The sequence below is a fragment of the Sorex araneus genome, chromosome 5 (assembly GCF_027595985.1).
Source record: "Sorex araneus isolate mSorAra2 chromosome 5, mSorAra2.pri, whole genome shotgun sequence".
In the NCBI taxonomy this organism is placed as follows: Eukaryota; Metazoa; Chordata; class Mammalia; order Eulipotyphla; family Soricidae; genus Sorex; species Sorex araneus.
In genome coordinates this window covers 133667934-133695192 of record NC_073306.1, presented here as the reverse complement: position 1 = coordinate 133695192, position 27259 = coordinate 133667934, and the positions used below count along the sequence as shown (strand labels likewise).

At 54.8% G+C, this 27259-nt stretch overlaps 1 protein-coding gene across 5 annotated transcripts in view; it reads left to right on the top strand.

Moving 5' to 3' along the window:
• ZFP64 (ZFP64 zinc finger protein) overlaps window positions 1–27259 on the top strand; it is a 67173-nt gene that overhangs the window by 351 nt on the left and 39563 nt on the right. The window contains exons 1-6 of one of the 5 annotated variants that reach the window (XM_055139276.1): window positions 41–262; window positions 3176–3409; window positions 11187–11348; window positions 13731–13793; window positions 16733–16984; window positions 24292–26312. In XM_055139276.1, coding sequence (XP_054995251.1) covers window positions 217–262; window positions 3176–3409; window positions 11187–11348; window positions 13731–13793; window positions 16733–16984; window positions 24292–25685 — 2151 coding nt within the window. In that variant the 5' untranslated portion in view covers window positions 41–216 and the 3' untranslated portion in view covers window positions 25686–26312. Of the gene's footprint in view, window positions 1–24; window positions 263–3169; window positions 3410–11186; window positions 11349–13730; window positions 13794–16732; window positions 16985–24291; window positions 26313–27259 lie in introns of those variants that run through there. The other 4 variants (XM_055139275.1, XM_055139274.1, XM_055139278.1 and 1 more) reach the window with 4 other exon arrangements.

Genomic DNA, 27259 nt, shown 5'->3' with positions numbered 1-27259 from the left:
GGCGCGGGCGCGGGCGCGGGCCCCGGGGAGCCGGGTCGCGGCGTGCGGGCCCGGGCAGCGCCCTCTAGGCAGCGGAAGTGGCGCCGGCCCGACATCCGTCGTCCCCGGCGCGCCGAGTCGGGCCAGGCCGGCCTGGGGGTGGGGGGGGCGCCGCGCGCAGGATCCCGGGGCGGGCGCGGGCACCATGTAGCCCCCCGCCCCGCGCGCCCCGCGGCCATGAACGCCGCCGGCGACGCCGAGAGCTTCCCGGGCTCGGTGCAGAGTAAGTGCGCGCGGGCGCGGGGGGCGCGCTCCGGGGCCCGGGCCCGAGCACGTCGCGACGCAGCCCGCAGGCCGGGGCCCGGGGATCGGGGTGACGCCGGCGACGCGGCGGCCGGGGCGGGGGGCCGGCGGCCGGGGGGGGGCGCTCGGGGGGACGCCCGGGCCCCGCGGGCGCGGTGCAGGGCAGCGGCGGGGAGGGCTGACGGCGCCGGCGATCGCTCGCCTCCCCCCCACCCCACCTTACCGCCACCTCCTCCTCCCCCGGCGGAGTTTAGGGGAGGGGGGCGCTGGGGGGTCACCCGGGCAACGGCGCCGGGAAAACTTCGGCTGGGGGTCCCGCGGGAGCTGCCGCCCGCCGGCCGCGCAAAGCGTTTTCCAGGCGCCCGGGGAGCGGGGCCGCGGCCGCCCGCCGGGGCTTGGGGGGCTCCCCAGGACGTGGGGGGGGCGGGGAGAGCCTCGGGGGGGCCCCGCGCACGCCATGGCCGCGGCGAGGGCGCCCGAGTTTGAAATGAAAAGGCGCTCGCGGCCCCACCCCGCAGGGGCGGCATCTGCGGCCGCGCCCCCGCTGCGTCCCGAGCGGCCCTGGGGGCGCGACCCCAGCTCCGCCCGGTGCAGAGCGCGGGTTAACGCCCCCCCCCCACACACACACACACACACTCGGCCCTGGGACCCCGGCCCCGCCGCCTGGAGATTGGGGGTGGGGGGCGCCTGGGCTGTGGGCGTGGTTAGCCACCGCACACACGCACACCCCACTTCCCGGGTGCTGGGGGGCTTTGGAGAACTTTGCAAAGATAAAGGGATAGCACAGCGGGGAGGGCGTTTGCTTTGCACGTGGCTGACCCGGGTTCGATTCCCAGCATCCCATATGGTCCCCCGAGCACCGCCAGGAGTAATTTCCGAGTGCATGAGCCAGGAGTGACCCCTGAGTATCGCCAGGTGTGACCCAAAAAGCAAAAAAAAAAAAAAAAAATAATAATAATAATAATAATAATAATAAAGGGATTCGTTGGCGGGGGTTGCGCAGGGTCCCTGGACCTCCTCCACCCCCCCCCAGTGGGTTTTACTGGGTGACAGTTTCTCCTCACTGCAAGCCCGTTTATCATTTCGAATAAGCCTAAGCCGGGGGTGGCGGGCGATTTAAACAAGGGTCTCTCCCCGCTGTGCCCAGTACCACGACTGGGACCCGCCCTCTGTGCTAGCGGTTGCTTTTGATTTGGGGGAGCGGGAGCGTTTGGGGCCGCACCTGGTGGGGCAGTTTCTGACTCCGCTCTTGCAGGGACCAGGTGTGGTGCCTGGGATTCAAACGGGGCTGGAGTGGGGGACCCTAAGGCGTGTCGGGGGCCGAACTGGAGTGGGCGGCGTGCGAGGCAAACGCGCTGTGGCTCGCTCGGAGACCCCCAACCCACCCCCAAACCCCGCTCACTGTTGTGGGGTGGCGAGGAGGCTAAGGGAGCCTCGCTTCTTCTCAGCATCCGCACCCAGGACATGCCTTATTATTAAAGTCCTTGGGGCCAGGAGAGATTTTTTTTTAAATTGATGTGCGGTTTTTTTATTTGATTTTCTTATTGAAGAACTGTGATTTACGACGTTATTGGTAGTTGAGTTTTAGGCATGTAATATTTCGACACCAATCCCATCACCTGTGTCAACGTCCCTCCATCAGTGCTCCCATAGGCCCTCCCTCCACCCCCATCCCTCCCCACCTGATCCCTCCCCACCCCAAACTCCTCCTGCCCACCTGACAGGTACATTATAAAGTTTCAGTGATGCAGCACAGATCTGATAATTTTCACCTTTGTTGAGTCTGTGTTTTCAACATATGGCCGTACCACTTACCCGTATCACTGGTATAAGTTGCCCGTTATACTTGGAGACTTGTCCCACAGAACTGGGAACTGCAGGACCTAAAATTAAAATTAAGGTAGTCACACTCGAGACTTATGCGTTATATTTACTTTTTTTTTTTTTTTTAGAAATTCTAATTTGAATGCAGATGTGATGTCATGGTCTCTTGCAGCCCTGTTGTAACTATGAGGAAAATACTAGGTCCCTTTGGATTTTGCCTCTTTATGTGGCTTGGAACCAACCAGCTCTAGATTTCTCCTTGTTCAGTCTTTGCTTTTCACTTCAGTTTTGGGGCCACACCTAGGGGTTACTCCTGACTACACTCAGGATCACTCCTGGTCGGACTCAAGGGGCCATCTGGGGTCCCCGGGATCTAACCCAGGTCTGCCACGAGCAAGGCCAGTGCCTTCCCCGCTGTACTATCTCCTCAGCCCCAGTGCGTCTGGGTTCAAAGCCAGGACAAAGCCAGGACAAGAAAGGAAGCGGGCCAGCCACCGCGGTTTCCTTTTCGGCACGAAAGCCAGAGTTCACCCACGAGCAGCTCCAGCCTGGTTCTGGAGATGTTTCCAGATAGACGGGGGTCCCGGCTCATTCCAGCCCGGGTTCTTAGATTTGGGCAGGCCGCGCAGAACTCAGGCGCGGGGGGCAGGACGCGTCTCGTCTGACTAACAAGAAGCGCAGCTCTCTTTCATTGGGGGAGGGATGTGAGCAGCCCCCCGAGAGCCTCCCGTCAGAGGACTCCAGGGCCCTGCGAGTACTTTGGCTAGGGCACTTGCCTTGCACACTCAGGCTCAATCCCTGGCACTCGGCATACTGAGCACAAAGCCAGGAGTAGTTCCTGAACACTGCTGGGTGTGGCCCAAAAACCAAAAAAAAAAAAAAAAGGTCTGTAGTGCCGCAGAGCTGGGTCCAGTGACATTGCTGCTAGGACAGCCAGGAGTGGCCCGGAGTACCCCCCTCTGCCACCCCACCCCGGCTCCCCACCCCTCCCCACCTCCCCGCCTCGCGCCGTCCCTTCCCGGTGTGGAGAGTTAACCTGTGACTTTCCCTTGGCCCCGTGGAGTCCCAGGGGGCACGACGGTGCTGGTGGAGCTGACCCCCGACATCCACATCTGCGGCATCTGCAAGCAGCAGTTCAATAACCTGGACGCCTTCGTGTCGCACAAGCAGAGCGGCTGCCAGCTGGGCAGTGCCGCGGGCGCGGCCGCCAGCACCGTGCACTTCGTGTCGGAGGAAACTGTGCCCGCTGCCCAGGCCCAGGCCCCCAGCAGGACCATCACCTCGGAGACGCAGACCATCACAGGTACGGGGTGTGGGGGGGGCTCTGTCCGTTTCCACAACCACCACACATACACACACACACACACACACTTATTTAAAAAAAATAGCGAGTCCCTGGGTCCAGCCTCTGCCATCGCTAATTCTTTTTTTTTTTAATTTATTTTGCTTTTTTGGGTCACACTCAGCGATGCTCAGGGGTTACTCTTGCCTCTGCTCTGAGGAATCACTCCTGGTGGGGCTCAGGAGACCCTATGGGAGGCTGGGAATCGAACCTGGGTTGGCCGCATGCCGCATGCAAGGCAAACACCCTACCAAACACCCTATTGCTCCAGCCCATAATTCATTATTTTTAACAAGCTCCGTTAGGGCAGCCACCAGCCAGATTTTGGATCTGCCGGGTTCTAACCAGAAATCTTAGCAGACTTCCATGTCATCACGTGCTCAACGGAAGGGGCAAGAAACAAGATTCCAGAACAAAGATCTAGATGCATTGGTCTGTATATATTTTGCTTCCTGCCAGTATTTTTTTTCTTGCTGTATATGTGTATGTGTAAGTTTTTTTCTTAATAGAGATATAGATAAACTACCGGGAAAGTCAGTGGAGACCCCCGAGTTGGCATTATTTAGGTAAAGGAACAAAGAACATGGGGCTTTATTTGTTTGTCTTAAATCTAAATAGACAGTCTCCCCCCTCCCACTGCCTGGGCGGGTCTGTCCACTCTGCCAACTGGACATTTCAGGTGACAGTTGACAATAAAACTGTCAAATTCCAGGAGGTCAGGCTGGAGAGAGTACAGCAGGGAGGGCGCTTGCCTTGCACGTGGCCAACCCAGGTTTGATTCCCAGCATCCCAGATGGTCCCCTGAGGAGTAATCCCTGAGTGCAGAGCCAGGAGTAACCCTAAGCATCACTGGGGACATGTGTACAGGAGTTAGCACAGGAAGGAAGGTAACCCTGGTTGCATGTAACCCTGGTTGAATCCCCAGTACCACATCGGTTCCCCTGAGCACTTCCGAGGTCACTCCTGAGCACAGAGCCAGGAGTACCCCTGAGCACTGCTGACTGAGCCCAAACCCATACTAACTCTAAAGTAAATATGATGTAGATATAAGATACATACCTGTACATGGGGGCTGGAGCGATAGCACAGCGGCAGGGAGTTTGCCTTGCATGTGGCTGACCTGGGTTCGATTCCTCCGCCCCCTACTTGGAGAGCCTGGCAAGCTACTGAGAGTATCTCGCCCTCACGGCAGAGCCTGGCAAGCTCCCCGTGGCGTATTCAATATGCCAAAAACAGTAACAAGTCTCACAATGGAGACGTTACTTGTGCCCGCTCGAGCAAATCGATGAGCAACGGGATGACAGTGACAGTGACCTGCACATGCATGCTCACATGTATGCACATAATTACACCTATATTTTGTCAGTCTAATTTGACTTAGTCCCCAAAGACATCTATATTGCTTTCCTCTTTCCCTTTAGTTGTACATATTAAACAATTAAGTTTATTTCTTATTAATCACTGTATCACTGTATATCACTATCATCCCGTTATTCATATTCAAGCAGGTGCCAATAATGTCTCCGTTCATCCCAGCCCTGAGATTTTAGCAGCCTCTTTTTACTCATCTTTCCCAATGCTGCCATATTGGAGGCTCTTTCAGGGTCAGCAGAACGAGACCCGTTATTGTTACTGTTTTTGGCATATTGAATATGCCACGGGGAGCTTGTCAGGCTCTGCCATGCAGGCGGGATACTGTCGATAGCTTGCTGGACTCTCTGAGAGGCATATTCATATACTTCCCTCTACGTTTTGTTGCCTTCTTATTAATACTTGCAGTTATTTGGATAAACACAATAAGAGATATAGGCTCCAAAACTTAGATTCTCTGGGCCCCAAGCAAGGCAAACAAGGTTTTTACCATAAATCCTAGACTAAGTCCTCAGGCCATTTCAACTTGTCCTTCCCCATGGGGGGTCCTGTCTCTTAATTAAAAAAGAAAGCACTCCTGGGGGCTGGAGCAATAGCATACCGGGTAGGGCATTTGCCTTGCACGTGGCCAACCCGGGTTTGATTCCCAGCATCCCATAGGGTCCCACGAGCACCGCCAGGAGTAATTCCTGAGTGCAGAGCCAGGAGTAACCCCTGAGCATCGCCGGATGTGACCCAAAAAGAAAAAATAAATATGGGGGGGCGTTTGCCTGGCACACAGCCAACCTGGGTTTTATTCCCAGCATCCTACATGGTTCCCCCAGCACCGCCAGGAGTAATTCCTGAGTTCAGAGCCAGGAGTAACCCCTGAGCATCACCGGGTGTGACCCAAAAAAAGCAAAAGCAAAAAAAAAAAAAAAAAAAGATGGGCAGAGCAGCTGTGCTCTTTCTGCAGCCCCCATCCCAATGCCATGGCGGGACCTCCCTTTGTGGGGTGTTAGGAACTACGGCAACCAAACCCCGAGCCAAGTAATTATGACAGATGCCCAGGAGTAGATATATCTCAGAGTCAATCAACTCCCAGATATTAGTAGCATAACATTAATGGTCTTTCTGTGTTTAAGCAAAGAACGTTGGTCTATGATAAAATATGAAAAGGCTATAGGGGAAATAGAAAAGCAAGTAATTCACTATAAACACAAAATCCAGAGTTACCAGAAAGTTTTGGCTTGGAAGTAACCAAGACTGACTTGGGGAACTGTGACAGTGACAGGTAAAACACAAAGAAAAGGTTCAAGATAAACTCAGGGGGTGAGGGGTGCTCTCAAGAGCACTGGAACTTCTCTGGGAGAAGGAAAAGGGGCAACTCACTGATGAAGCCTAAAGCACTTAGAGTTAATATCCAACGACGTCACAATATTACCTAAAGGACTTCTAGTATGTTGAAGATATTTATGAAATCTATTAAGATAGCAGATTTTTTCCCCCTTCACTCAGTGGTGCTCAGGGTTCACTTCTGACCTTGACCAGGGCTCATTCCCAGCAGTGCTCAGGGACCATACGTAGTGCCTGGATTCGAACCAGGCTCAGCCGCCAGGAAAGCGAGCATCTTCCTCCTATATTAAGATCACAGATTTTGATGAAGCTATGCTAGACCCGCCCTGACTTCCTCTCCCCGAGACAGACTTCTCCTGCGTCCACCCCAGAAATCATTACAAAGCTGCTCCTAGTTGGATTCTAGTCCTACAGTGCTCCAACTCCCACCCCTCCACCAGGGTCCATTTCCCACTTCTGAGACACTCTCCCTGGCTCCTCTTGCCAGCCGGCTGTGCCCACGCCTTGCCGTTCCCCTCGGGGTATTAAGAAATGTTGCATTGCAGGGGCTGTAGTGTTGCATTGCAGGGGGCAGGGTGTTTGCCTGGCACGAGATCCCCAGCATCTCACTGGATCCCCCGAGCACCGCCAGGAGTCATTCCTGAGTGCAGAGCCAGGAGTATCCCCTGAGCATCGCTGGGTGTGACCCAAAAAGCAGAGAGAGAGAGAGAGAGAGAGAGGGAGAGAGAGGGAGGGAGGGAGAGAGACAGAGGGAGAGGAAGTACAGATTTACCCCACAGGCCTGCTGGCTTGTGATCAGATTTAGGATCTGCCGGTCCGAGAGAAGGGGAAGCAGGAAGCCTTGGCACGGCCTGTGGCTCCTGGTCAGTGCTCACCAGACCTGAGGGGTCCTGACACCGGAAGGAAGCTCTGTCCCCCCGGGCCTTGGAGCTCCTTCCGCTGCGTGAATTCCCCGCGGGTGCTGGTGGGTTTTCTTGGACTCAGAACTCTGTTTCACTTTAACTCTCTTCTCTAAGGCTGCAATTTTTTATTTTGGGGGGTTTTTTTGTTTGTTTGTTTGCTTGCTTTTTGGCTTTTTGGGCCACACCCAGCGATGCTCAGGGGTTCCTCCTGACTGCACTCAGGAACCACTCCTGGCGGTACCCAAGGGATCATATGGGGTGCCAGGGATCGAACCCCGATCAGCCGTGTGCCAGGCAAATGCCCTCCCCGCTGTACTATCGCTCCAGCCCCGTGATTTTTGTTTTTAACGGAATCCCCGTGAGATAGAGCATTACAAAGCAGTTCTTGATTGGGTTTCAGACAACGTTCCAACTCCCACCCCCCGACCAGTGTGCACATCCCAGCACCGCCGTCCCCGGTTTCCCTCCCACCAGCTCCCCAAACCCCCCACACCAGCCTGCCTTTGTGTAGGTACCCCTGGTACCCCTCTTTGGGGCATTACAGTTTGTAATACAGTTACTGAAAGGTTATCATGTAGAGCCCTTGACCTATTTTCAACACCCAGTTCTTTTTTTTTGTTTGTTTGTTTTTGTTGTTTTTTGGGTCACACCTGGCAATGCACAGGGGTCACTTCTGGCTCTGCACTCAGGAATTATCCCTGTCGGTGCTCAGGGGACCCTATGGGATGCTGGATATCGAACCCGGGTCAGCCGCGTGCAAGGCAAACGCCCTCCCCGCTGTGCTATTGCTCCAGCCCCAACAGGTGAACTTCTTAAAACACTGCCTTTCATATTGATAACTCAACTAGAAAGATTGACTTTGAGAGGTGATATTATTATTGTGTTTGAAAAATATATATATATATATTTTGTTTTTTGTTTTTTTGGTTTTTTTGCTTTTTGGGTCACACCCAGCAATGCACAGGGGTCACTCCTGGCTCTGCACTCAGGAATTACCACTGTCGGTGCTCAGGAGACCCTATGGGATGCTGGGAATCGAACCTGGGTTGGCCGCCGCATGCAAGGCAAACGCCCTCCCCGCTGTGCTATTGCTCCGGCCCAACACCCAGTTCTTGTCCAGAGTGATCATTTCCACCCATTATTATCATCCCGACCCCTTCTCTATCCTTCTCTATCCTAATTGCCCTCTGCCCTTCCCACACACACACATACTTGTGCTAACTTCCAATCCCTGACCAGTCCTCCGGGCTCGGGGGCTGTAAATGAAGCCGAGCAGGAGATTGATGATGTGAAGGTCACTGTCACTGTCATCCCGTTGCTCATCGATTTGCTCGAGTGGGCACCAGTAACGTCTCTCATTGAGAGACTTCTTGTTACTGTTTTTGGCATATCCAATACGCACGGGGAGCTTGCCAGGCTCTGCCGTGCGGGCGGGATACTCATACTCTCAGTAGCTTACCAGGCCCTCCGAGAGGGGTGGAGGAATCGAACACGGGTCGGCCGCGTGAAAGGTGAAAGCCCAACCGCTGTGCTATCACTTCAGCCCGATGATGTGAGAGAGATGGGAAATAACAGGCTTGAGGGCCGGTGCGGCTGGAGTGAGATCAACCCGGGAACTAGACGTACGTTAGGGAGCTTGAGCGTCTCCCCGCTCCGAAGTATAGGTCCAGGGCCCTGATCAGCCCCAGGCCTGGACACGCTGCCCCTCAGGCCCTGCGGGGCGGGCGATTCCCTGGGTCACCTCAGCGGTGTGCTGGGAAAATTCCAGGACCACACTAGGTGACACCGGGGGGACCTTGTGGTGTTCCGATTGAACCAGTGGGGGGCCCGAGAGATAGGACAGCAGGGAGGGCGCGTGCTTGGCATGCGGCCAAACCGGGTTTGCTCCTCAGCACCCCCCTCTGGTGCCCCAAGCATGTCCAGGAGTGATTCCTGAGTGCAGAGCCAGGAGTAGCCCCTGAGGGTAGCCAGGCACAGCCCCCAAAGAACAGAAATGAACTGGGTTGGCCGAGTCCAAGGCTTGATCTCCAGCTCTGGCTGCATCAACTTAGTGTTAGTGGGACAAACGTTTGTTGTTGGAAGAACAGCTGCGGGTCTTGCCCAGCGCTAACCCAGAAGTCTCAGCCACACACACGGGAACGGGCAGACACGGACGGGATGTGAGCTCTGTCCCGGGGGGCGCAGTGGACCAGCCTGCGGCGGGCAGAGATGCAGAACAGGGGCGAAGGCGCTTGCCCGGCGTGACGCACATCCGGCCGGGTCCTGAGCACCGCCGAGTGAGAGCCCCTTGCACTGCTGGGCCTCACCCCCAGCCCTCCCTGCCTCCGAAATTAAAATAAACTGTGGCCAGATACAATCAGTGCTGTCATGATCCTTATCACAAAGGCCTCACTATTGAAAATAGAGGCGCTCCGGAGAACACTGGAAAATACTCTCGGAAAACTCAAATTTCAACATAGTACTCTGAGGAAAACATATTCTTGAACTTTGGCTGAAGTTTTGAGGAAAAAGAGAAAAATAGGCCATTTTCATTTTTTGTGACCATTGACGTTATCCAAGATCAAATAGGCAGATTCACACCACTCCTTCGAGTTTGTTAAAGTTTGGGGGACTGAGAGGGAATGCAGCCGACATGGGTTCGATTCCCAGAACCACATGGTCTCCTGATGGAGCTGGGCGCAGCCCTGGGGGTAGGGGTGGGGTGGGAGGGGGGGGTCCTTGCACTGAACTAAAGGCCTGATTGCTAGAGACTAGCCAAATGGGGTCCCTGGACCTCCTGAGCACTGCTTAGGAGATGCCACCCACCACCAAAAAACTTTTTTTTTCCACTTTTTGGGTCACACCTGGCGATGCATAGGGGTTACTCCTGGCTCATGCACTCAGGAACTCCTCCTGGCAGTGCTCAGGAGACCATATGGGATGCTGAGAATCGTTCCATCCCCCCAAAAAACTTTTAATTAGAATTTCATGATGACTATGTGTGTGTGTGTCTGTGTGTTCTTGGGGTCTCACCTGCAATACTCAGGGCTCTGTGCTCAGGGGTGATTCCTGGGCTGGGGGTAGAGGGGAATATGGAAATCCATTTGATATAAATGATGAAGACATTTCTTACTTGTTTAATGAGTCTAAATTTGGATGGCTTCAGAGCTCTGGTTTAGCATCTGATTTTTGTTCTTATGGGTTATAAAATAGCTCCCGGATAAAATAAATAAATAAATAAATAAAATAAAATAAAATCGCTCCCAGGACTCCAGGCCTCACATCCTCATCTCAGCATGTCCAGGAACCCCAGGACCATGAAACCTTGGCTGCCTTCTGCCCTCTAAAGCCCTGCCCCCAAATAGAATGACTGCATTTGTCTGTGTATGAAACTAAAATCCAAGGCCAGGGGAAACGGGCCAGGAGGACTGGTCAGTGGCTGGTCACTGGGGTGGGGGGTGGAAGGTAGTTAAGATAGAGGAGGGCCATTGTGACAATATTAGTTGGCAATGGTCACTCTGGACAGGAACTGAGTGTTAAGAGCAGGTAAAGGGATCTATGTGACAACCTTTCAGCATCTGTCTCGCAAACCATAATGCCTAAAATGAGAGTGAAAGATAGAGAGAGAGAGAGAGAGAGAGAGAGAGAGAGAGAGAGAGAGAGAGAGAGAGAGAGAGAGAGAGAGAGGTGCCTGCCATAGAGGCAGGCAGGGCTTGGGGGTGGCTTGAAGGGGTGGGAGGGAAACTGGGGGACACTGGTACTGGGAGATTACACTGCTGAAGGAATGGGTGTTAGGATAGTGTATGGCTGAAATGCAATCATGAACAACTCTGTGATGCTCTATCTCATGGTGATTCAGTAAAAAGAAAGAGGGAGGGAAGGAAGGGAGGGAGGGAGGGAGGGAGGGAGGGAGGGAGGGAGGGAGGAAGGAAGGAAGGAAGGAAGGAAGGAAGGAAGGAAGGAAGGAAGGAAGGAAGGAAGGAAGGAAGGAAGGAAGGAAGGAAGCCTTGTCCCCCTCCCCCGTCCCCAGGACATTGTCTCGGTTAGGACGGGGTCATGTGGCCATTCCTGAGTTTAGAAAGCGAGGGCGGCTGGCACGAGAGCGGTTGAGTTTTCCCAAACTGACGGTCAGGCCCCCCTCCCCCCGGCAGTGTCGGCGCCCGAGTTCGTGTTCGAGCATGGCTATCAGACGTACCTGCCGGCGGAGACCAGCGAGAACCCCGCGGCCGCCGTCCTCTCGCCGCCCGCCAAGTCTCGGGCCAAGAAGCCCGCGGCCCCGCCGGCCCAGAAGAAGCTCAACTGCTGCTACCCAGGTGAAGCCCACCACTGTCCGTCTGTCCTTCTGTCCCGCCAGGGAGGGGCCGGGATTTGCAGGCTTGGCAACTTTGACCCAAGTACTTCCTTTGGCTTTTTGGGCCACACCCAGCGATGCTCAGGGGTTACTCCTGGCAGTGCTCGGGGGGGACCCTATGGGATGCTGGGAATAGAACCCGGGTCGACCGCGTACAAAGCAAGCACCCTATCTGCTGTGCTATCGCTCCGGCCCCTCCCCCAAGTACTTCTGACCCTGGACAAGAGCTGCCTGGCTTCCAAACCGGGGCCACCCCCGGCACCCCTAGGGCCCCCCCACAGCGCCAGGGGGTATCCCCGAGTGCAGAGCTGGGAGGAAGCCCTGGGCAGTGCTGGGTGTGGCCAAAAAATTAATTTTAATTTTTTTTTAATTACCTGGCTTATGGGGCCAGAGAGATAGTACAGCAGGGAGAGCACTTGCCTTGCATGTGGCCGGCCCGGGTTCAAGCTCTAGCACCCGCTATGGTCCCCAAGCACCACCAGGAGTAATTCCTAAGCACCAACGCAAGAATAAGGCCTGAGCGAGGCTGGGTGTGGCCCCAAAACCAAAAGAGTAAACAAACTGAAACTGCCTGAACTAGAGCCCCTCTGAGGGCGAGCGGGGAAGCCCCCGGTTCAGACATTGGCGACACACGTTCCCGCTGCCAGGCGTGACCCCCAAAAATCAAAGCCTTATACATTTCTTTTTTCTTTTTGGGTCCCACCCGGCGATGCACAGGGGTTACTCCTGGCTCTGCACTCAGGAATTACTCCTGGCGGTGCTCAGGGGACCCTATGGGATGCTGGGAATCGAACCCGGGTCAGCCGCACACAAGGCAGACGCCCTCCCCGCTGCGCTATCGCTCCAACCCCAGCGTCACACATTCTTGCACCGTCAAGTCTGAGACTGGGAGGCACACTTTCAAGTGGTTGCGAATTTTCCTTCCCCTACTCAAGTTTAGAAGCAAATGGAAAGGTTTCCTCTCCTTCCTTTTTAAAAACACTATTTGCAGGCTGGGGTGTGGCTCTGAAGTTGAACACTTACTTGCCTTACCTATGTGTTCAGTTCCCGGCACCCCCAAAACTAATAATGATTTTTTTTGTGACTTTTGCTTTGGGGACACACCTGGCAATGCTCAGGGGTCACTCCTGGCTCTGCATTCAGGAATTACTGCGGGCGGTGCCCAGGGGACCGTGTGGGGTGCCAGGGATTAAACCCAGGTCTGTCACATGGAAGGCAAGTGCCCTACCCACAGTACTATTCCTCTAGCCTCATTTTTTTTAAATATTTTATTTGAAACTAATTTTGATTTTACTGAAACATTACAGTAATCATACTTGAAACCTCTGGCTTTCAGGTAGCTTCCCCAAAGGCTGTATATTGTCACAATCATTCTCTCTGGACTGGAGCAATAACACCGCGGGTAGGGCGTTTGCCTTGCATACGGCCGACCGGGTTTGATTCCTCCGCCCTTCTTGGAGAGCCCGGCAAGCTACCGAGAATATCCCGCTTGCATGACAGAGCCTGGCAAGCTCCCCATGGCATATTCGATATGCCAAGAACTGTAACAAGTCTCACAATGGAGACGTTACTGGTGCCCGCTGGAGCAGGATGACAGTGCTACAGTGCAGTGCTATTATTCTCTCTACAGATACGTGACATTTGGGGGGAGGGCCATACCTGGTGGTGCTCAGGGCTTCCTCCTGGCTCTGCACTCAAGGTCTCAGGGGACCATTCAGGGCGACAGGGATTGAACCCAGGTCGGCTGTGTGCAAGGCCCTATCTACTGCACTATCTCTCTGGCCCCCGTAGACATAGAACATTTTTCCCAGGCCAGATTTCCCAACTGCCAGTTGCTGACCTAATGTCCCTTCACCCCAGCTCCGTATTTTCTGGAAACAAAGAATTTCGTTTCTAGAAGCACAGCACAGTCATCAAAGTCAGGCCATCCATGTCCACATCTCTGACCCCAGATCCCCGCCCTTAGGACGGTCTGGCCGAATGGCCCGAGGAGGCCGGGGCTGGCTGGAGAAAAGTGTTTCTCCTGCCCGAGGAGCAAGCAGAGTGTCGCGACCATGTTCCACTTCCTTTTCAGGCGTCCTACATTTCCTTTCAGCCTCAGTTTTCCTCCTTCCTGAGCTCGATGCCTTAGAAAAGCGGTGTTGGTTCTGTGGTCAGCGGGCCCCCATCTCGTTGGCTGGTTCCTTTCCCAGGGCTCCTCTGACTGTGGACGAGGTTGACAAGAAACCAGCGTCGCGTCTGTCCACCTGGGCGCTGATGCCAGCCGGCCCTAGCTAGGGGGGAGACGCTTCCCCATGCACAGACCGTGTTTCCTTCCTAATCCATCTCTCCTTGCGTGCTCAAGGTTGCCAGTTCAAGACCGCCTACGGCATGAAGGACATGGAGCGCCACCTGAAGATCCACACAGGTGAGTCACCTTCCCCTCGAGCCCTAGACCTGATGTCCCAACCGCCAGTGGCCCACATAATGTCCCTTGACCTCTATCTCCATATTTTCTGGAAACAGAAATTCTTTTTTGCTTTTTGGGTCACACCTGGTGATGCACAGGGGTTACTCTTGGCTCATGCACTCAGGAATTACTCCTGGCGGTGCTCAGGGGACCCTATGGGATGCTGGGAATCGAACCCGGGTCAGTCGCATGCAAGGCAAACGCCCTACCCGCTGTGCTATCACTCCAGCCCCCAAGGAATTTCTTTTTTTTTTTTTTCAGCTTTTTGGGTCACTCCTGGCTCTTCTCTCAGGAATTACTCCTAGCAGTGCTCGGGGGACCCTATGGGATGCTAGGAATCGAACCCGGGTCAGTCGCATGCAAGGCAAACGCCCTACCCGCTGTGCTATCACTCCAGCCCCCAAGGAATTTCTTTTATAGAAGCATGATGTATTCGTTCACAACACCAGATCTAGATGAAGGCCAAGCGGATTGCATGATGTATGATTACCGTAACTTTTCAATAAATCCAAAATTAGTTTCAAATAAAATCCTTGTAAAACTTGGGGCTGGAAAGATAGTACAGTGGATCGGGCACTTGGCTGGCACGTGGCCAACCCAGGGGCCACTGAACTCAGCTGCTTGTCATGGAAATGCAAAGGCCAACCAAAGGGAAGTCAGGTGGGACCACTGTCCATGATTTTGGTGGAGAATGTTGGAAGCAGAGAAGAGCAGCGTGGCCAAACAGGAGAGTAAGCCTCAGTAGTGGAAATTGGGAACTTCAATTGGTCAGTCGGAATGTTAGTCTCCCAAGACTAAGAGTGAATTGAGGGGCTGGAGCAATAGCACAGCGGGTAGGGCGTTTGCCTTGCACGCGGCCAAGCCGGGTTCGATTCCCAGCATCCCATATGGTCCCCTGAGCACCACCAGGAGCAATTCCTGAGTGCAGAGCCAGGAGTAACCCCTGTGCATCACCAGGTGTGACCCAAAAGGCAAAAAAAAAAAAAAAAAGTGAATTGAGGCTGTTGTCATTTTGAGGAGAGATCCTAAATCCTCTGTGTAAGTGTAAGATAGACTGTCTCTGTGTGCATTAATGATCAGTAAAGAGAAAAATCAGGGGAGGACCAGATCTTCTTTGCATCTTTTCCCTGGACGTGGTGACTCTTTGGCCATTCTGAAGGAGGGATTGTAAATATGCATATTTTAAAAGGAAAGTGATGCATGAAAAAAAATAATAAAACATGACTACTATTTTTTTATGCTTCCCAGCTTTTCTGCTTGGAGAAGGAATTGCTCCTAGACTGAGTTTTCAGGGACCCGCTAGAGCCAGTGTTTTAAAAGTGGCCGGTAGCGCCCCCTACTGTCGGGTGGTGGGATAACAGGCCAGTCTTCTCCCTGCTGTCCCCAGAGCTCAGGTCTGGATGACTCCAGCCCCTTCAGTGTCTGACTGGGTGTCTTTTCCCTGGTCGCTTTCAGAAGGATTCCCGGTCCGGGTCCCAGGGCAGTGCTCCAGCAGGACCATTCACCAGCAGAATTGAGCAAAACCCACCCTGTCCCCTCCACCCCCTTCTGCTCCTAGTGGCAAGTCAGAGATGGGCAGCCGCTCGTGCTGTTGAGCAGTGGCAGTGCCGAGAAGTGGTTGGTCCTGGCTGGGGACATCTCAGGCTGGACATATGGAGGGCCAGGCCCCCGGTGCCAGGGATCAAACCCAGGCCTCCTGCTTCAGAGCACGTGCCCAGTCCTTTGAGTCATCTCACAGGCCCTGAATAGTTTCCATTATAAAATCAGCATCAGGGGCTGGAGCGATAGCACAGCAGGGAGGGCATTTGCCTTGCACACGGCCGACCTGGGTTTGATTCCCAGCATCCCATAGGGTCCCCCGAGCACCACCAGGAGTAATTCCTGAGTGCAGAGCCAGGAGTCACCCCTGTGTAACATCGCCAGGTGTGACCCAAGAAGAAAAAAAATAATAATAATAATAATAAATAAAATCAGCGTCATTGAGATGCTTTGGGGGCCTTCTTAAACCGCAGCTATCCGGGCTGATGGCGGGCACACTGCTCTGCTCAATGGCTCAGTTGGCGGCGTCCGCCTCACCCGGGCCAAGTATGTTTTTGATAGATAAAATCAGAAGTGAAAATCCTGGGCCAGGGGGCTGGGTCAGTGGGGTCTTGGCCCTGAGCACGGTCAGGTGTGGCCCCAAACACGACCGCCACTGACCTCCCAAAACACACTGCGTGTGTGGAGCCGGAAAGATAGGGCAGCGGGGAGGGCGCTTGCTGTGCACAGGGCCGGCCTGGGTTCGATCCCAGGCACCCCATAGGGTCCCCTGAATGTCAGAGGATTGATTCCTAAATGCAGAGCTAGGTGTAACCCCTGAGCATCACCGGGTATGACCCAAAAAGTAAACAAACAAACAAAAAAACGGAAGTACATTGGGCAGAAAGATAAGATGGTGTGTAGGGGAGGGGGGGGTGTTACTTTCTTCATAGATCAGGTGAAAAGAGACTATTTTTTTCTGGTTGGAATCATGTTTTGTTTTGCTTTGTTTCCCTGCGATGCTCAGGGCTCACTCCTGTCTCTGCACTCAGGAATTATTCCTGGTGATGCTCAGGGGACCCTTTGGGATGCCGGGGATCGAACCGGGTTGGCAACTGCCTTCCCCACTGTAGCTCCAGCCGCTCTGGTTCAATCCTGCCCTTTTTTTTTGTTTGTTTTTCTTTCTGGGTCCCACCCGGCAATGCACAGGGGTTCCTCCTGGCTCTGCACTCAGGAATTACCCCTGGCAGTGCTCGGGGGACCCTATGGGATGCTGGGAATCGAACCCGGATCGGCCGCATGCAAGGCAAACACCCCTCTGTGCTATCGCTCCAGCCCCTGAATCTCGCCTTTTAATCTGTGTGTGTGTGTGTTTGAAGGAGACAAACCCCACAAGTGTGAGATCTGCGGCAAGTGCTTCAGCCGGAAGGACAAGCTGAAGACGCACATGCGCTGCCACACGGGCCTGAAGCCGTACAAATGCAAGGAGTGCGCCTACGCCGCGGCCGACAGCAGCAGCCTCAACAAGCACCTGCGCATCCACTCGGACGAGCGGCCCTTCAAGTGCCAGCTGTGCCCCTACGCCAGCCGCAACTCCAGCCAGCTCACCGTGCACCTGCGCTCCCACACAGGTGAGCCCCGCGTCCGCCGCCCCGGCAGGCCCCGGCCCCCGAGCCAGGGCGCCAGGGCCCCACACCAGGGGGCGCTGCTGCTCTGCCGGCCTCGGCGTCCGCTGCCGGGGCGGGGGACACAGGCCGCAGCCTCCGGAGACGAACAGGATGCGTTTATACACACCCCTGTGGAATGGGAGCACGGGCGAGTGGCATATAGTGACTCAAGTAGGTGTCGGGGAAATATATCCAGGGACCAGAGCGATCGTACAGCTGGAGGGTGTTTGCTTGCACACTGCAGACCCGGGTTCGATCCCCGGCATCCCATATAGGGTCACCCCGTGATCTCTGAGCATAGAACCAGGGGGAAACCCTGAGCACAGCACAGCCCCCAAACAGTCAAACAAGCAAAATAGAAAGTATGTTCAAAGAAATCGACTCGAGCTTGTTAGAAAGCGTGAGCCGTGTGGGGGCTGGAGCGATAGCACAGCGGGTAGGGTGTCTGCCTTGCACGCGGCCGACCCGGGTTCGAATCCCAGCATCCCATATGGTCCCCTGCGCACCGCCAAAGGTGATTCCTGAGTGCATGAGCCAGGAGTGACCCCTGTGCATTGCTGGGTGTGACCCAAAAAGCAAAAAAAAAAAAAAAAAAGAAGAAAGTGTGAGCCGAGGGGCCGGAGCGACAGCATAGCAGGGAGGGCGTCTGCCGCACACACGGCCGACCCGGGTTCAATCTCCAACACCCCATAGGGTCCCCCAAGCACCGCCAGGTGTAATTCCTGAGTGCAGAGTCAGGAGTAGCCTCTAAGCCTCCCCAGGTGTGACCTAAAAAAAAGCCAAAAAACCAAAATACAAACCAAAAATGTCAAGTCAGGAGCTGGAGCGGTAGGACAGCAGGGACCTGCCTTACACCCAACCTGGGTTTGATCCCCGGCATCCTGTGGTCCCCTTAGCACCGCCAGGGGTGATTCCTGAGTGCAGAGCCAGGAGTAACGTGTGACCCTCACCCCCACCACCAAAAAAAAAAAAAAAAAAATGAAGTCTAAAGCCAGAGACATGGTACGTGGGATGAGACGTTTGTCTTCCACATGGCCCCTCCAGTGGGACCCCTGGGCAGTATATGGTCACTAAGCAGCATCAGCACATGATGTTTAAAGCTCTCTCGTACAGAGACAGCTCAGGGCTCAAGGCACGTGGCGTGGGTGGGACCCGCCTGGCTTAACCAGCCCAACCAGAGAAGGTGCCCTGAGCACAGAGGCGGGAAGGACCCCTGACCGCTGCCAGGGTGACCCAACCACAGCAAACAAATCAAAACCCAAAAAACATCTTTCTTGGGGCTGAAGTGATTGTGTAGTGGGGAGGGCAGTTGCCCTGCACACAGCCAACCTGGGTTCGATCCCCGTCATCATCCCTGGCATCTCATAGGGTCCCCTGAGCACTGCCAGGAGTGATTCCTGAGTGCAGAGCCGGGAGGAACCCCTGAGCAACATCGTGTGTGGCCTGATAAGCCAAAAGAAAAGAAAGGAAGGAAGGTCTGGACTGTGTGCGACAGCGCCGGGCAGCTGGTCACCTTCCTACTCTGAGCACTTTTATCAGCACAGGCTGGTACTGGGGGTTTTCCTCTGAGCCGCAGTTGCTGCCTGGGTTAGACCAGGTGCAGCTCCCCGGGGCTTGCTCTGGTCACGGAACTTCTCCCGCCCGCTCCGTCAGCCCCTCCTGAGACGCCAAAGTGCCTTTGAGAGCTGCCCAGGCCGCTCTCCCCGCTATAGGCTGGTGACGTCCTTGCCGGTAGAATCGCCTCGAAAGGGTGTGCATTCCCTGTCTCCTGGTGCCCAGACCGAGATGGGAGGCTTGGGGAGCTCTCCTCAACCCCCGGGAGCTTGTGTGGTCCCCACCTTAGGGGGAGTCTTTCATTCACACCCCGCATTTCTCTGTTCCTCTTTCTGAGATTCCCTTCCCACCATATATATATGATCTTCGGCCCCTGGCTTTTGTCTTTCTTCAAAAAACTTTTTACTCTGAGTCTTCCGCCATTCGAGCCCATCTTCGATGTTTGCATACTCTGTCTAAATTCCGTGTCAGAAGTAGACCCTCTTTCATTTTGTTTCTTACCTTCTTCGAGGGCCTTATCATAAACATGCTGCTTCCAAAATGTTTTCACGCATCTGCCCAGGAAGGATTTCTCCGAACAAGTCCAAAACTGCCTTTGATGCATTTTCTATCTTCTAAGTTCCTGCCCGTGATGGTGTTGCTGAACGTTTGCTGTGCAAGCGTGTGCGTTGCTGTGTTTCTGGTCTCTGCCTGTTCCCAGTCCGCAAGCCAAGCTCTTCAGATCACATCTCCGTTTCGATTTCTATTCAATTTCTCTTGTCATAATAATGCAGCATAACGCAAGTGTCATCAATAGTCATCAATACAGGCCAGAGACAGTGCGGCTGGTCAGGCGTTTGCCTTGCTTGTGGTCGGTCCGGGCTTGATCCCTGGGACTATCTGGTCTCCCAAGCACAGAGTCAGGAGTAAGCCCTGACCACCACCGGCTGAACTAGCAAAGCAAATTAGGTTGGGCCAGAGCCATAATACAGCGGGGAGAGGGGGCTGGAGCAATAGCATAGCGAGTAGGGCATTTGCCTTGCACGCAGCCGACCCGGGTTCTAATCCCAGCATCCCATATGGTCCCCTGAGCACCACCAGGAGTAATTCCTGAGTGCAAAGCCAGGAGTAACCCCTGTGCATCGCCGGGTGTGACCCAAAAAGAAAAAAAAAAAATACAGCGGGGAGGGCGCTTGCCTTACACATGGCCGACCCAGGTCCAATCTCCAGCACCCCCAGAGGGTCCCCCGAGGTCCACCAGGAGTGTTTTCTGAGCGCAGAGCCAGAAGTGAGCACTGCCGGGTGTGGCCCCAAAACCAAAACCCAAAAGATGCCATTGGCGGATACAACAAACCTTCTCACCTGCTGGGGGTCAGTGATGCTGTCTCGAGGCTTTGCCCAAGTCAGCGTTCCCTCACCCTCAGCCTCTGGCTTCCACTGGAATCATCCAGTCTGCTCCCATTTGTCTGTCCTCTGGGGACCCGAGGGCCGGGCCGGGCTTGTCCTCCTCGGGAAACAGGTGAGAGAAGCTGGAGCAGACGCCGGCACATGAGCTCCTGTCAAACCCCTGCTGGCGTCATTTTCCCCTCCCCTCCCAGGGGCCCGTCCGATGACAGGACCGAGCGTGTTGTGTGGGGTTCCAGGCCCGTCATTTTGCCCTTGTCAGGAGAGCGGGCGTAGTGGCAGACACCACGGGGAAGGGGGGAGTGGAGAGATTCGGGGACATGTCTGTCAGCTGCTCCTGCGAGCGGGGACACTGGGCAGAGGCCCGGCTGGTGTCCCGCGGACCTCTCGGGCCACTGGCAGAAGCATTGGCGGGAGTGTCTCAAAACCACCTGGACAGGGGCCGGAGCGATAGCACAGCGAGGAGGGCGTTTGCCTTGCACGCGGCCGACCCGGGTTCGATTCCCAGCATCCCATAGGGTCCCCTGAGCACCGCCAGGAGTAATTCCTGAGTGCAGAGCCAGGAGTAACCCCTGTGCATCGCCGGGTGTGACCCAAAAAAAAAAAATCCACCTGGACATAAGGAAGAACTCGCACTTTGAACTTGGCCTGAGCAAGACGGATTTCCTCGCCCTCCACATGCGAGCCATCCGTGCCTTCTTCCCCCAGCCCCCCTCTGAGCACTCTGTGGTACGTGTGGGTGTGTTTAATGAGCGGGAATTGGCTGCCTCCTTTCCCTGCTGTTTCTCACAGTTTCTCGTCCTCCGTGGGGCTTTGTGGAACCAGAACTCGGGATAGCCTGTGGCAGAAGTGTGCTGGGCACTTCCCGACACGGAGTTCCCACTCTGTCAGGACACCGGAATGAGACAGTGGGCGGGACCCTGCAGGCCGGTAGCTTCCGGAACTTTCCTTTCCCTGCAGCTGCTCACGTGTCACCTTTCAGGGCAGCCTAAAGGGAAATGACGCTTAGGGACTGAGATCCTTTACTTTCACCTCAGAACAGGGGGTTCGGTGCAGCCCTGTGAGGTTTGACAGTCTTGGTGTATGTGTATGGGCGGGACAGGTAGCGGGGTTGCCTTCTTAGGAAAGAAGAAAAGAGCCAGGATATAATTGGAAAACTTTCTAGAACATTCTGGGATGCTGTGGTTTTTGTTGTTGTTGTTGTTGTTGTTGTTGTTGTTGTTGTTTTGCTTTTTGGGTCACACCTGGTAGTGCTCACGGCTTACTCCTGGCTCTGCACTCAGGAATTTACTCCTGGTGGTGCTCAGGAGACCATAGGGGATGCCAGGGATTGAACCCAGGTCAGCCGTGTGCAAGGTAAATGCTCTCCTCACTGTCCTATCGCTCCGTCCCTAAGATTTATTACTCTTCATGTACAGATTCCTTCAACCAGGGGTCCATAAATATAATTCTGGACATCCGGGCCAGAGTGATAGCACAGCAGGGAGGGCATCTGATTTGCACGCAGCCACCCCAGGTTCAATCCCCGGCACCTCATATTGTCCACTGAGCACTGCTAGGAGTCATCTCTGAGCTCAGAACCAGGAGTCAGCCCTGGGCACTGCTGGGCATGGCCCAAACACACACACACACACACACACACACACACACACACACACACACACACACACACACACACACACACACACACACACACACACACACACACACACACACACACACACGGAAAGAATGACATCTTCATTTCCACTAACCTGCAGTAAGATGTGGCATGAGCCTCCGTGATGGAAAGAGGCCACCAGTCTGCTGACAGGGCGCGGAACTTGTCACCAGTTCTCTATCTTCCGAGAACAACCACTTCAGGGAGGTCCAAACACCCCCACACTTCTCCACTTAAAAACAACAGTAGATTCAGGCCTGTTGCTAGAACATTCTGTAATGCTTTCATAAAACAGAGGCTGCTGGAACACACTATTTTTTTCTTCTCGTATTTTATTAAATATTAAAATGAACATTTTTAATAACTTTCAACATAATGGATTTCTTTCATATTCCTGTAGATTTTTAGTTTCCTTTGTGCATTTAAATAGATTCTAAAGAAGCATACGTGGTTTTTGCTAAACTGTCCAAAGGGGTAAAAGGATTTTTTTTTTTTAGGCTAAGAATCAGAGAAATAGTACAAGGCTTAAGGCACTTCGGCCAACCCAGGTCCGATCCCCAGTACCCTTTGTCATCCCCCAAGTACCACCAGGAATGATTCCCTGGGCTCAGAGCCAAGAGTAAGCCCTGAGTGCCACTGGGGGTGGCCCAAAATACAGAAATGACTGAGAAGAACATTCTAGGCAAGTGTCCACTTGTCCTGTAACAGACCAGATAATATTTTAAGCTTTGGGGACCACAGAGTGTCACCATTTGTCACTCACCTCTGTCATTACTTCCATCGGTTTCTGTTGTATTGCTACATTTGACAAAACATTTGTCCATTATTTTTCTACCAGAACACCAGGCACTGCGGTGAGGCTTAGCAAATGCTGACGCCTTGCAGTTGGGGGTCCCTTTACTCCTGGGAACTAAGGCCCCTATCAGTTAGGAGTACATCGGGGCCATAAGTTATCACACTGAAGTATCTAGGCCTGAGGAGAAGTCTGGGATTGGTGGGTGCCAGGGTTATGCAGAAGATCAGGAAATGTGAGTCAGCCTCCACTGGGGTCCAAGCATTTTCCTCATAGTTCCAAAAGGGCTGCAGACACCTCTGGCATCACACCTGCATCCATGACAAATGGGAGTGGCTGTGCTCCCAGAGAATCTTTTTTGTAAGAAAATCAGAACATGCACCGGGTTCTGCCCGTGATCACTTAGCATTTCCAACTTGCGTGGTTTTGACAATGGTCATCCAAAGTATTGTGTAAATTTGGGGCCCTCCGTTTTCTAGACACTTGTGAAACCTTCCCCCGGCTGTCTTCAATCGTACTATCAAACGGCTCCTTGGTGACGTTTAAGACTAGAAAGCCAGAACATGGTCCCATTCATTTGAGCGCGTGGACCAAAAATCTAGCGAACATCAGTCACACGTGCAGATAATTTCAGAGCACCTGACGATAAGGCTTTGGCGACAGCCTGAACTGGAATCCCAGCCCGGCCAGGTACCTTTGGGTAAACAAACTCGGCCCCATGTCTCCCTGGGCCTAAGTCCATCTGCTCACTCGCACGGTCGTGCTGAGACCCGGGTTGGTCACAGTGTCCCCGGGGCCAGGGAGGGAGCGAGCACCGAGGGCTGGAGCACGGAGCGCGCATGCGTGTGGACGGCCCGGGGCCATCCTCGGCAGCACACGGTACCCCAAGCAAGCCCTGCCAGGAGCACCCCAGCCACTGAGCTGGGAGTAGCCCTCTGAGCTCCGCCAGGCCTGGCCCCCCAAGGAAGGATAATTAGGGCCACTCCTGGCGGTGTCGGGAGCCCGAGAGGGAACAGCAGCCTCCACACCAACGCCGCCGCGCGGAAGGGGCTTCATTGGCACGAATCGCCACGCTGGCGCCAACGTGCTAGACCCTATTTGAAACAGGAAGTTCAGCCACATGTGTAAACTTGGACTTGACTTTCCTTGAGGACATTCCCTCGGACCCTCCTTGTCTGTCCTGGGCCAGCTCACTCTCCCTGCTCACCTTGGCAGCAAATGGCGAATTTTTTTTCTTTTTTTCTTTTTTTTAAATTTTAAATCAAGCAGCTGGATCTTGTAACTTCACAAGTAAAGAACACAGCTGGCGGTGGGATAAGTCCATTTTGCACAACAAACGCGTCTTTGCTAATCAGAATCGGCTTGACCGGTAAGGCCAGCAACCCCATCGTTAGAAAATAAAAATAAAAAAAGAATATCCTGATGAGTTGACTAGCCTGGAGCAAATGGACTCACTCAGGTGCCCCCCCTGAATCCGTGGCAGCATCACCACCGATGGACTGTACAAACGTGCCCCACCGGGAACCGTTAACTAGCGGAGTGGGTGCGTGAACTCTGAGGACGGGTGCAAGGATTGTGGCCAAAGGATATCTGGCGCCTTTTTTGCAGCTCTCGTTTCGTTTGGGAACAATTCGGCAGTTCTGTGCTGTCTTCTGCTTGATTTCTGGGCTAGAGAATCGGGGTGGGGGGTGAGATTCGGGAAAAGAAGCCCTCAATCCCCGCCCCCAGTTTTTTTTTTCTCTCTCTCTCTCCCAGGGGCCACGTTAGAAGGTCTCCACCCACCCGGCCGCGGTCTTAGCAATTTTTCTGGTGTGGCTGCGGGGGGCTGCCGTGCGTGGGGTTGTTGCCTGTTCTTACGGAAAACTCACCTTGTGTTGACAGGCGACGCCCCCTTCCAGTGCTGGCTCTGTAGCGCCAAGTTCAAAATCAGCTCGGACCTGAAAAGGCACATGCGCGTCCACTCGGGGGAGAAGCCGTTCAAGTGCGAGTTCTGCAACGTGCGCTGCACCATGAAGGGCAACCTCAAGTCGCACGTGCGCATCAAGCACAGCGGCAATAACTTCAAGTGCCCGCACTGTGACTTCCTGGGGGACAGCAAGGCCACGCTGCGCAAGCACAGCCGCACGCACCAGTCGGAGCACCCGGAGAAGTGCTCCGAGTGCAGCTACTCGTGCGGCAGCAAGGCGGCCCTGCGCGTGCACCAGCGCATCCACGGCCCCGAGCGCCCGTTCAAGTGCGCCTACTGCAGCTTCGACACCAAGCAGCCCAGCAACCTGAGCAAGCACGTCAAGAAGTTCCACGGGGACGCGGCCAAGGCCGAGGCGGCCGCCGAGCGCAAGGACGCGGGCCGCCAGGGCGGCCGGCAGCTGGCCAAGCTGGACGCCAAGAAGACGTTCCACTGCGACCTGTGCGACGCGTCCTTCATGCGGGAGGACTCGCTCCGCAGCCACAAGCGGCAGCACAGCGAGTACCAGGAGGGCAAGAACCCCGAGGTCACCGTGCTGCAGTTCCAGATCGACCCCGGCAAGCCACCGGCCACCGCCACCGCCGCCGCCGCCACCGCCGCCGCGCCCCTCACCGTGGGCCACCTGCAGGTGCCCCTGCAGCCGGGCCAGGGACCCCCGTTCAGCGAGGGGAGGGTCAAGATCATCGTGGGCCACCAGGTGCCGCCCGCCGGCGGCCTCGTGCAGGCGGCGGCGGCGGCGGCCACCACAGTGAACATCGTGCCGCCCGCGCTGGTGACCCCCGGCGCCGAAGAGCTTACCGGGAACGCGCGGCTGCAGATCCTGCGCCAGGTGAGCCTCATCGCGCCGCCGCCGCCGCAGCCCCCGCCACCGCCGCCGCCGCCGCCGCCCTCCGCGGGGTGCCCGGGCGAGCCTGGCACGCTGGCACAGCCCGCCGCCGTGCTCCTGAGCGCGCACGAGCCGCCGGACGCGAGCGCGCTGCACCCCGCGCTCCTGCCCGCCGCGCCCGCCGCGCCCCCGGGCAGCGCCGCCAACCAGACTTTCATCACCAGCTCGGGCATCACCTGCACAGACTTGGAGGGCCTCAACGCGCTGATCCAGGAGGGGGCGGCCGAAGTGACGGTGGTGAGCGACGGGGTCCAGAACATCACCGTGGCCAGCACGGCCCCCCCAATATTCTCCTCCTCCTCCTCTTCCTCCTCTTCCTCCGCCTCCTCCGCTCGGCCGGAGCTCCCCAAGCCGACTTACTCCATCATCCAGGGTGAGACCCACCCGGCGCTGCTCTGCCCCGCAGATTCCATCCCTGACTAGCTCTGCCACGGAGAGCTAAGGGCCAGGAGGTGGGGGGGAGCACCTCCGGTCCCCCACCCCCCCCACACACACACACCTGAAAGCCCTAATTGGACACTTCTACGGGGGGTTTTGCTAAAGGTCATTCTTTTTTTTTTCAGGCTTGTTTTGTGGGAAGCCATCCCTCCCCATCCCCGGTAATAAATTGTAATTTTATACTCCTCCGATCCTTTTTTAACACTGTAATGATTTTGAGAATCCCTCCGACCTCTCCCCCCGCCCCCACCCCCGCAATGTTCTAGAATCTTCTTGGGCATCAAGATGATGCTGCTGATGGTGGGTCGGAATTACATGCATTAAGACATGAAGGCGTTTGTTTGTTCCCAACTCGGTTTCCCAACTCTAATAAAGGGGTTTTCCCGACTCATTAAACGCGTGTAGGAGATGGTACTTTCCAGCCCCTCTGAATTCCCCGTTCTGAAATAGGCCCTCGGAGGGGGCGTTCACGACATGGCTACAGATTTGCAGGCTTGGAGGAGCGTTTTCCACGGAATAATTTCCCCGGGTAATTAATTCACTCCATCACAAACGGTTAAAGCTGCTGAGCAGACAAGGAATGGTTTTCTAATAAATTGATCCATGATTTAAAATATACTGAATGTTCATGATTCTTGAGGGTCATGGTCTAATGGGGGGGGGGGGGGTAGCGTGTAATTAAAGAGCACGGGTAATGAATCTTAGACAAACATCTTACCTCCTTCACAGTCCAATTAAATATGTGTGATTCCCCCAAATACTCCAACTATCGTTTCCATCTTGAAACTCATGGAACCTAATATTTCTCTTCAGAGGCAAAAGCGATGCAAGTGTTTCTAATCTTCCAGGGTTTTCTGTCACTGTCACTGTCATCCCGTTGCTCATCGATTTGTTTGAGCGGGCACCAGTAACGTGTCTCATTGTGAGACTTATTGTTACTGTTTTTGGCGTATCCAATACGCACGGGTAGCTTGCCAGGCTCTGCCGTGCGGGCTCTATACTCTCGGTAGCTTGCCGGGCTCTCCGAGAGGGGCGGGGGAATCAAACACGGGTCGGCTGCGTGAAAGGCAAACGCCCTACCTCTGTGCTAAATACCTTATTTTAGATATTAATAACTGCGCAGTCCTAGTGTCCTGGGGCAGTGGAATTGGAAACCTAGCACTGTCCTCCCTCCCGTTGTTCATCGATATGCTCGAGCGGGCACCAGTAACGTCTCCATTGTGAGACTTGTTACTGTTCTTAGCATATCGAATATGACTCACGGGTAGCTTGCCTGGCTCTCTGAGAGGGACAGAGGAATCGAACCCGGGTCGGCCGCGTGCAAGGCAAACGCCCTACCCGCTGCGCTATCGCTCCAATCAGGGATTGGAAACACTCCTACATTATTCCAAGGAGGCCACTTGGAAAAGAGAAGTCAAATCTGTGTTGCTTTGAGCTGCAATACTATGTGAACGGCAGGTGGCGCCAGAGAGCAGGCTAGAATTACTCTCGCTTCTGCATCTAGCTCTAGCAGGCGTTTCAAGGCTTAGAGATGCTCTAAGTTCACAGACTATCATCAA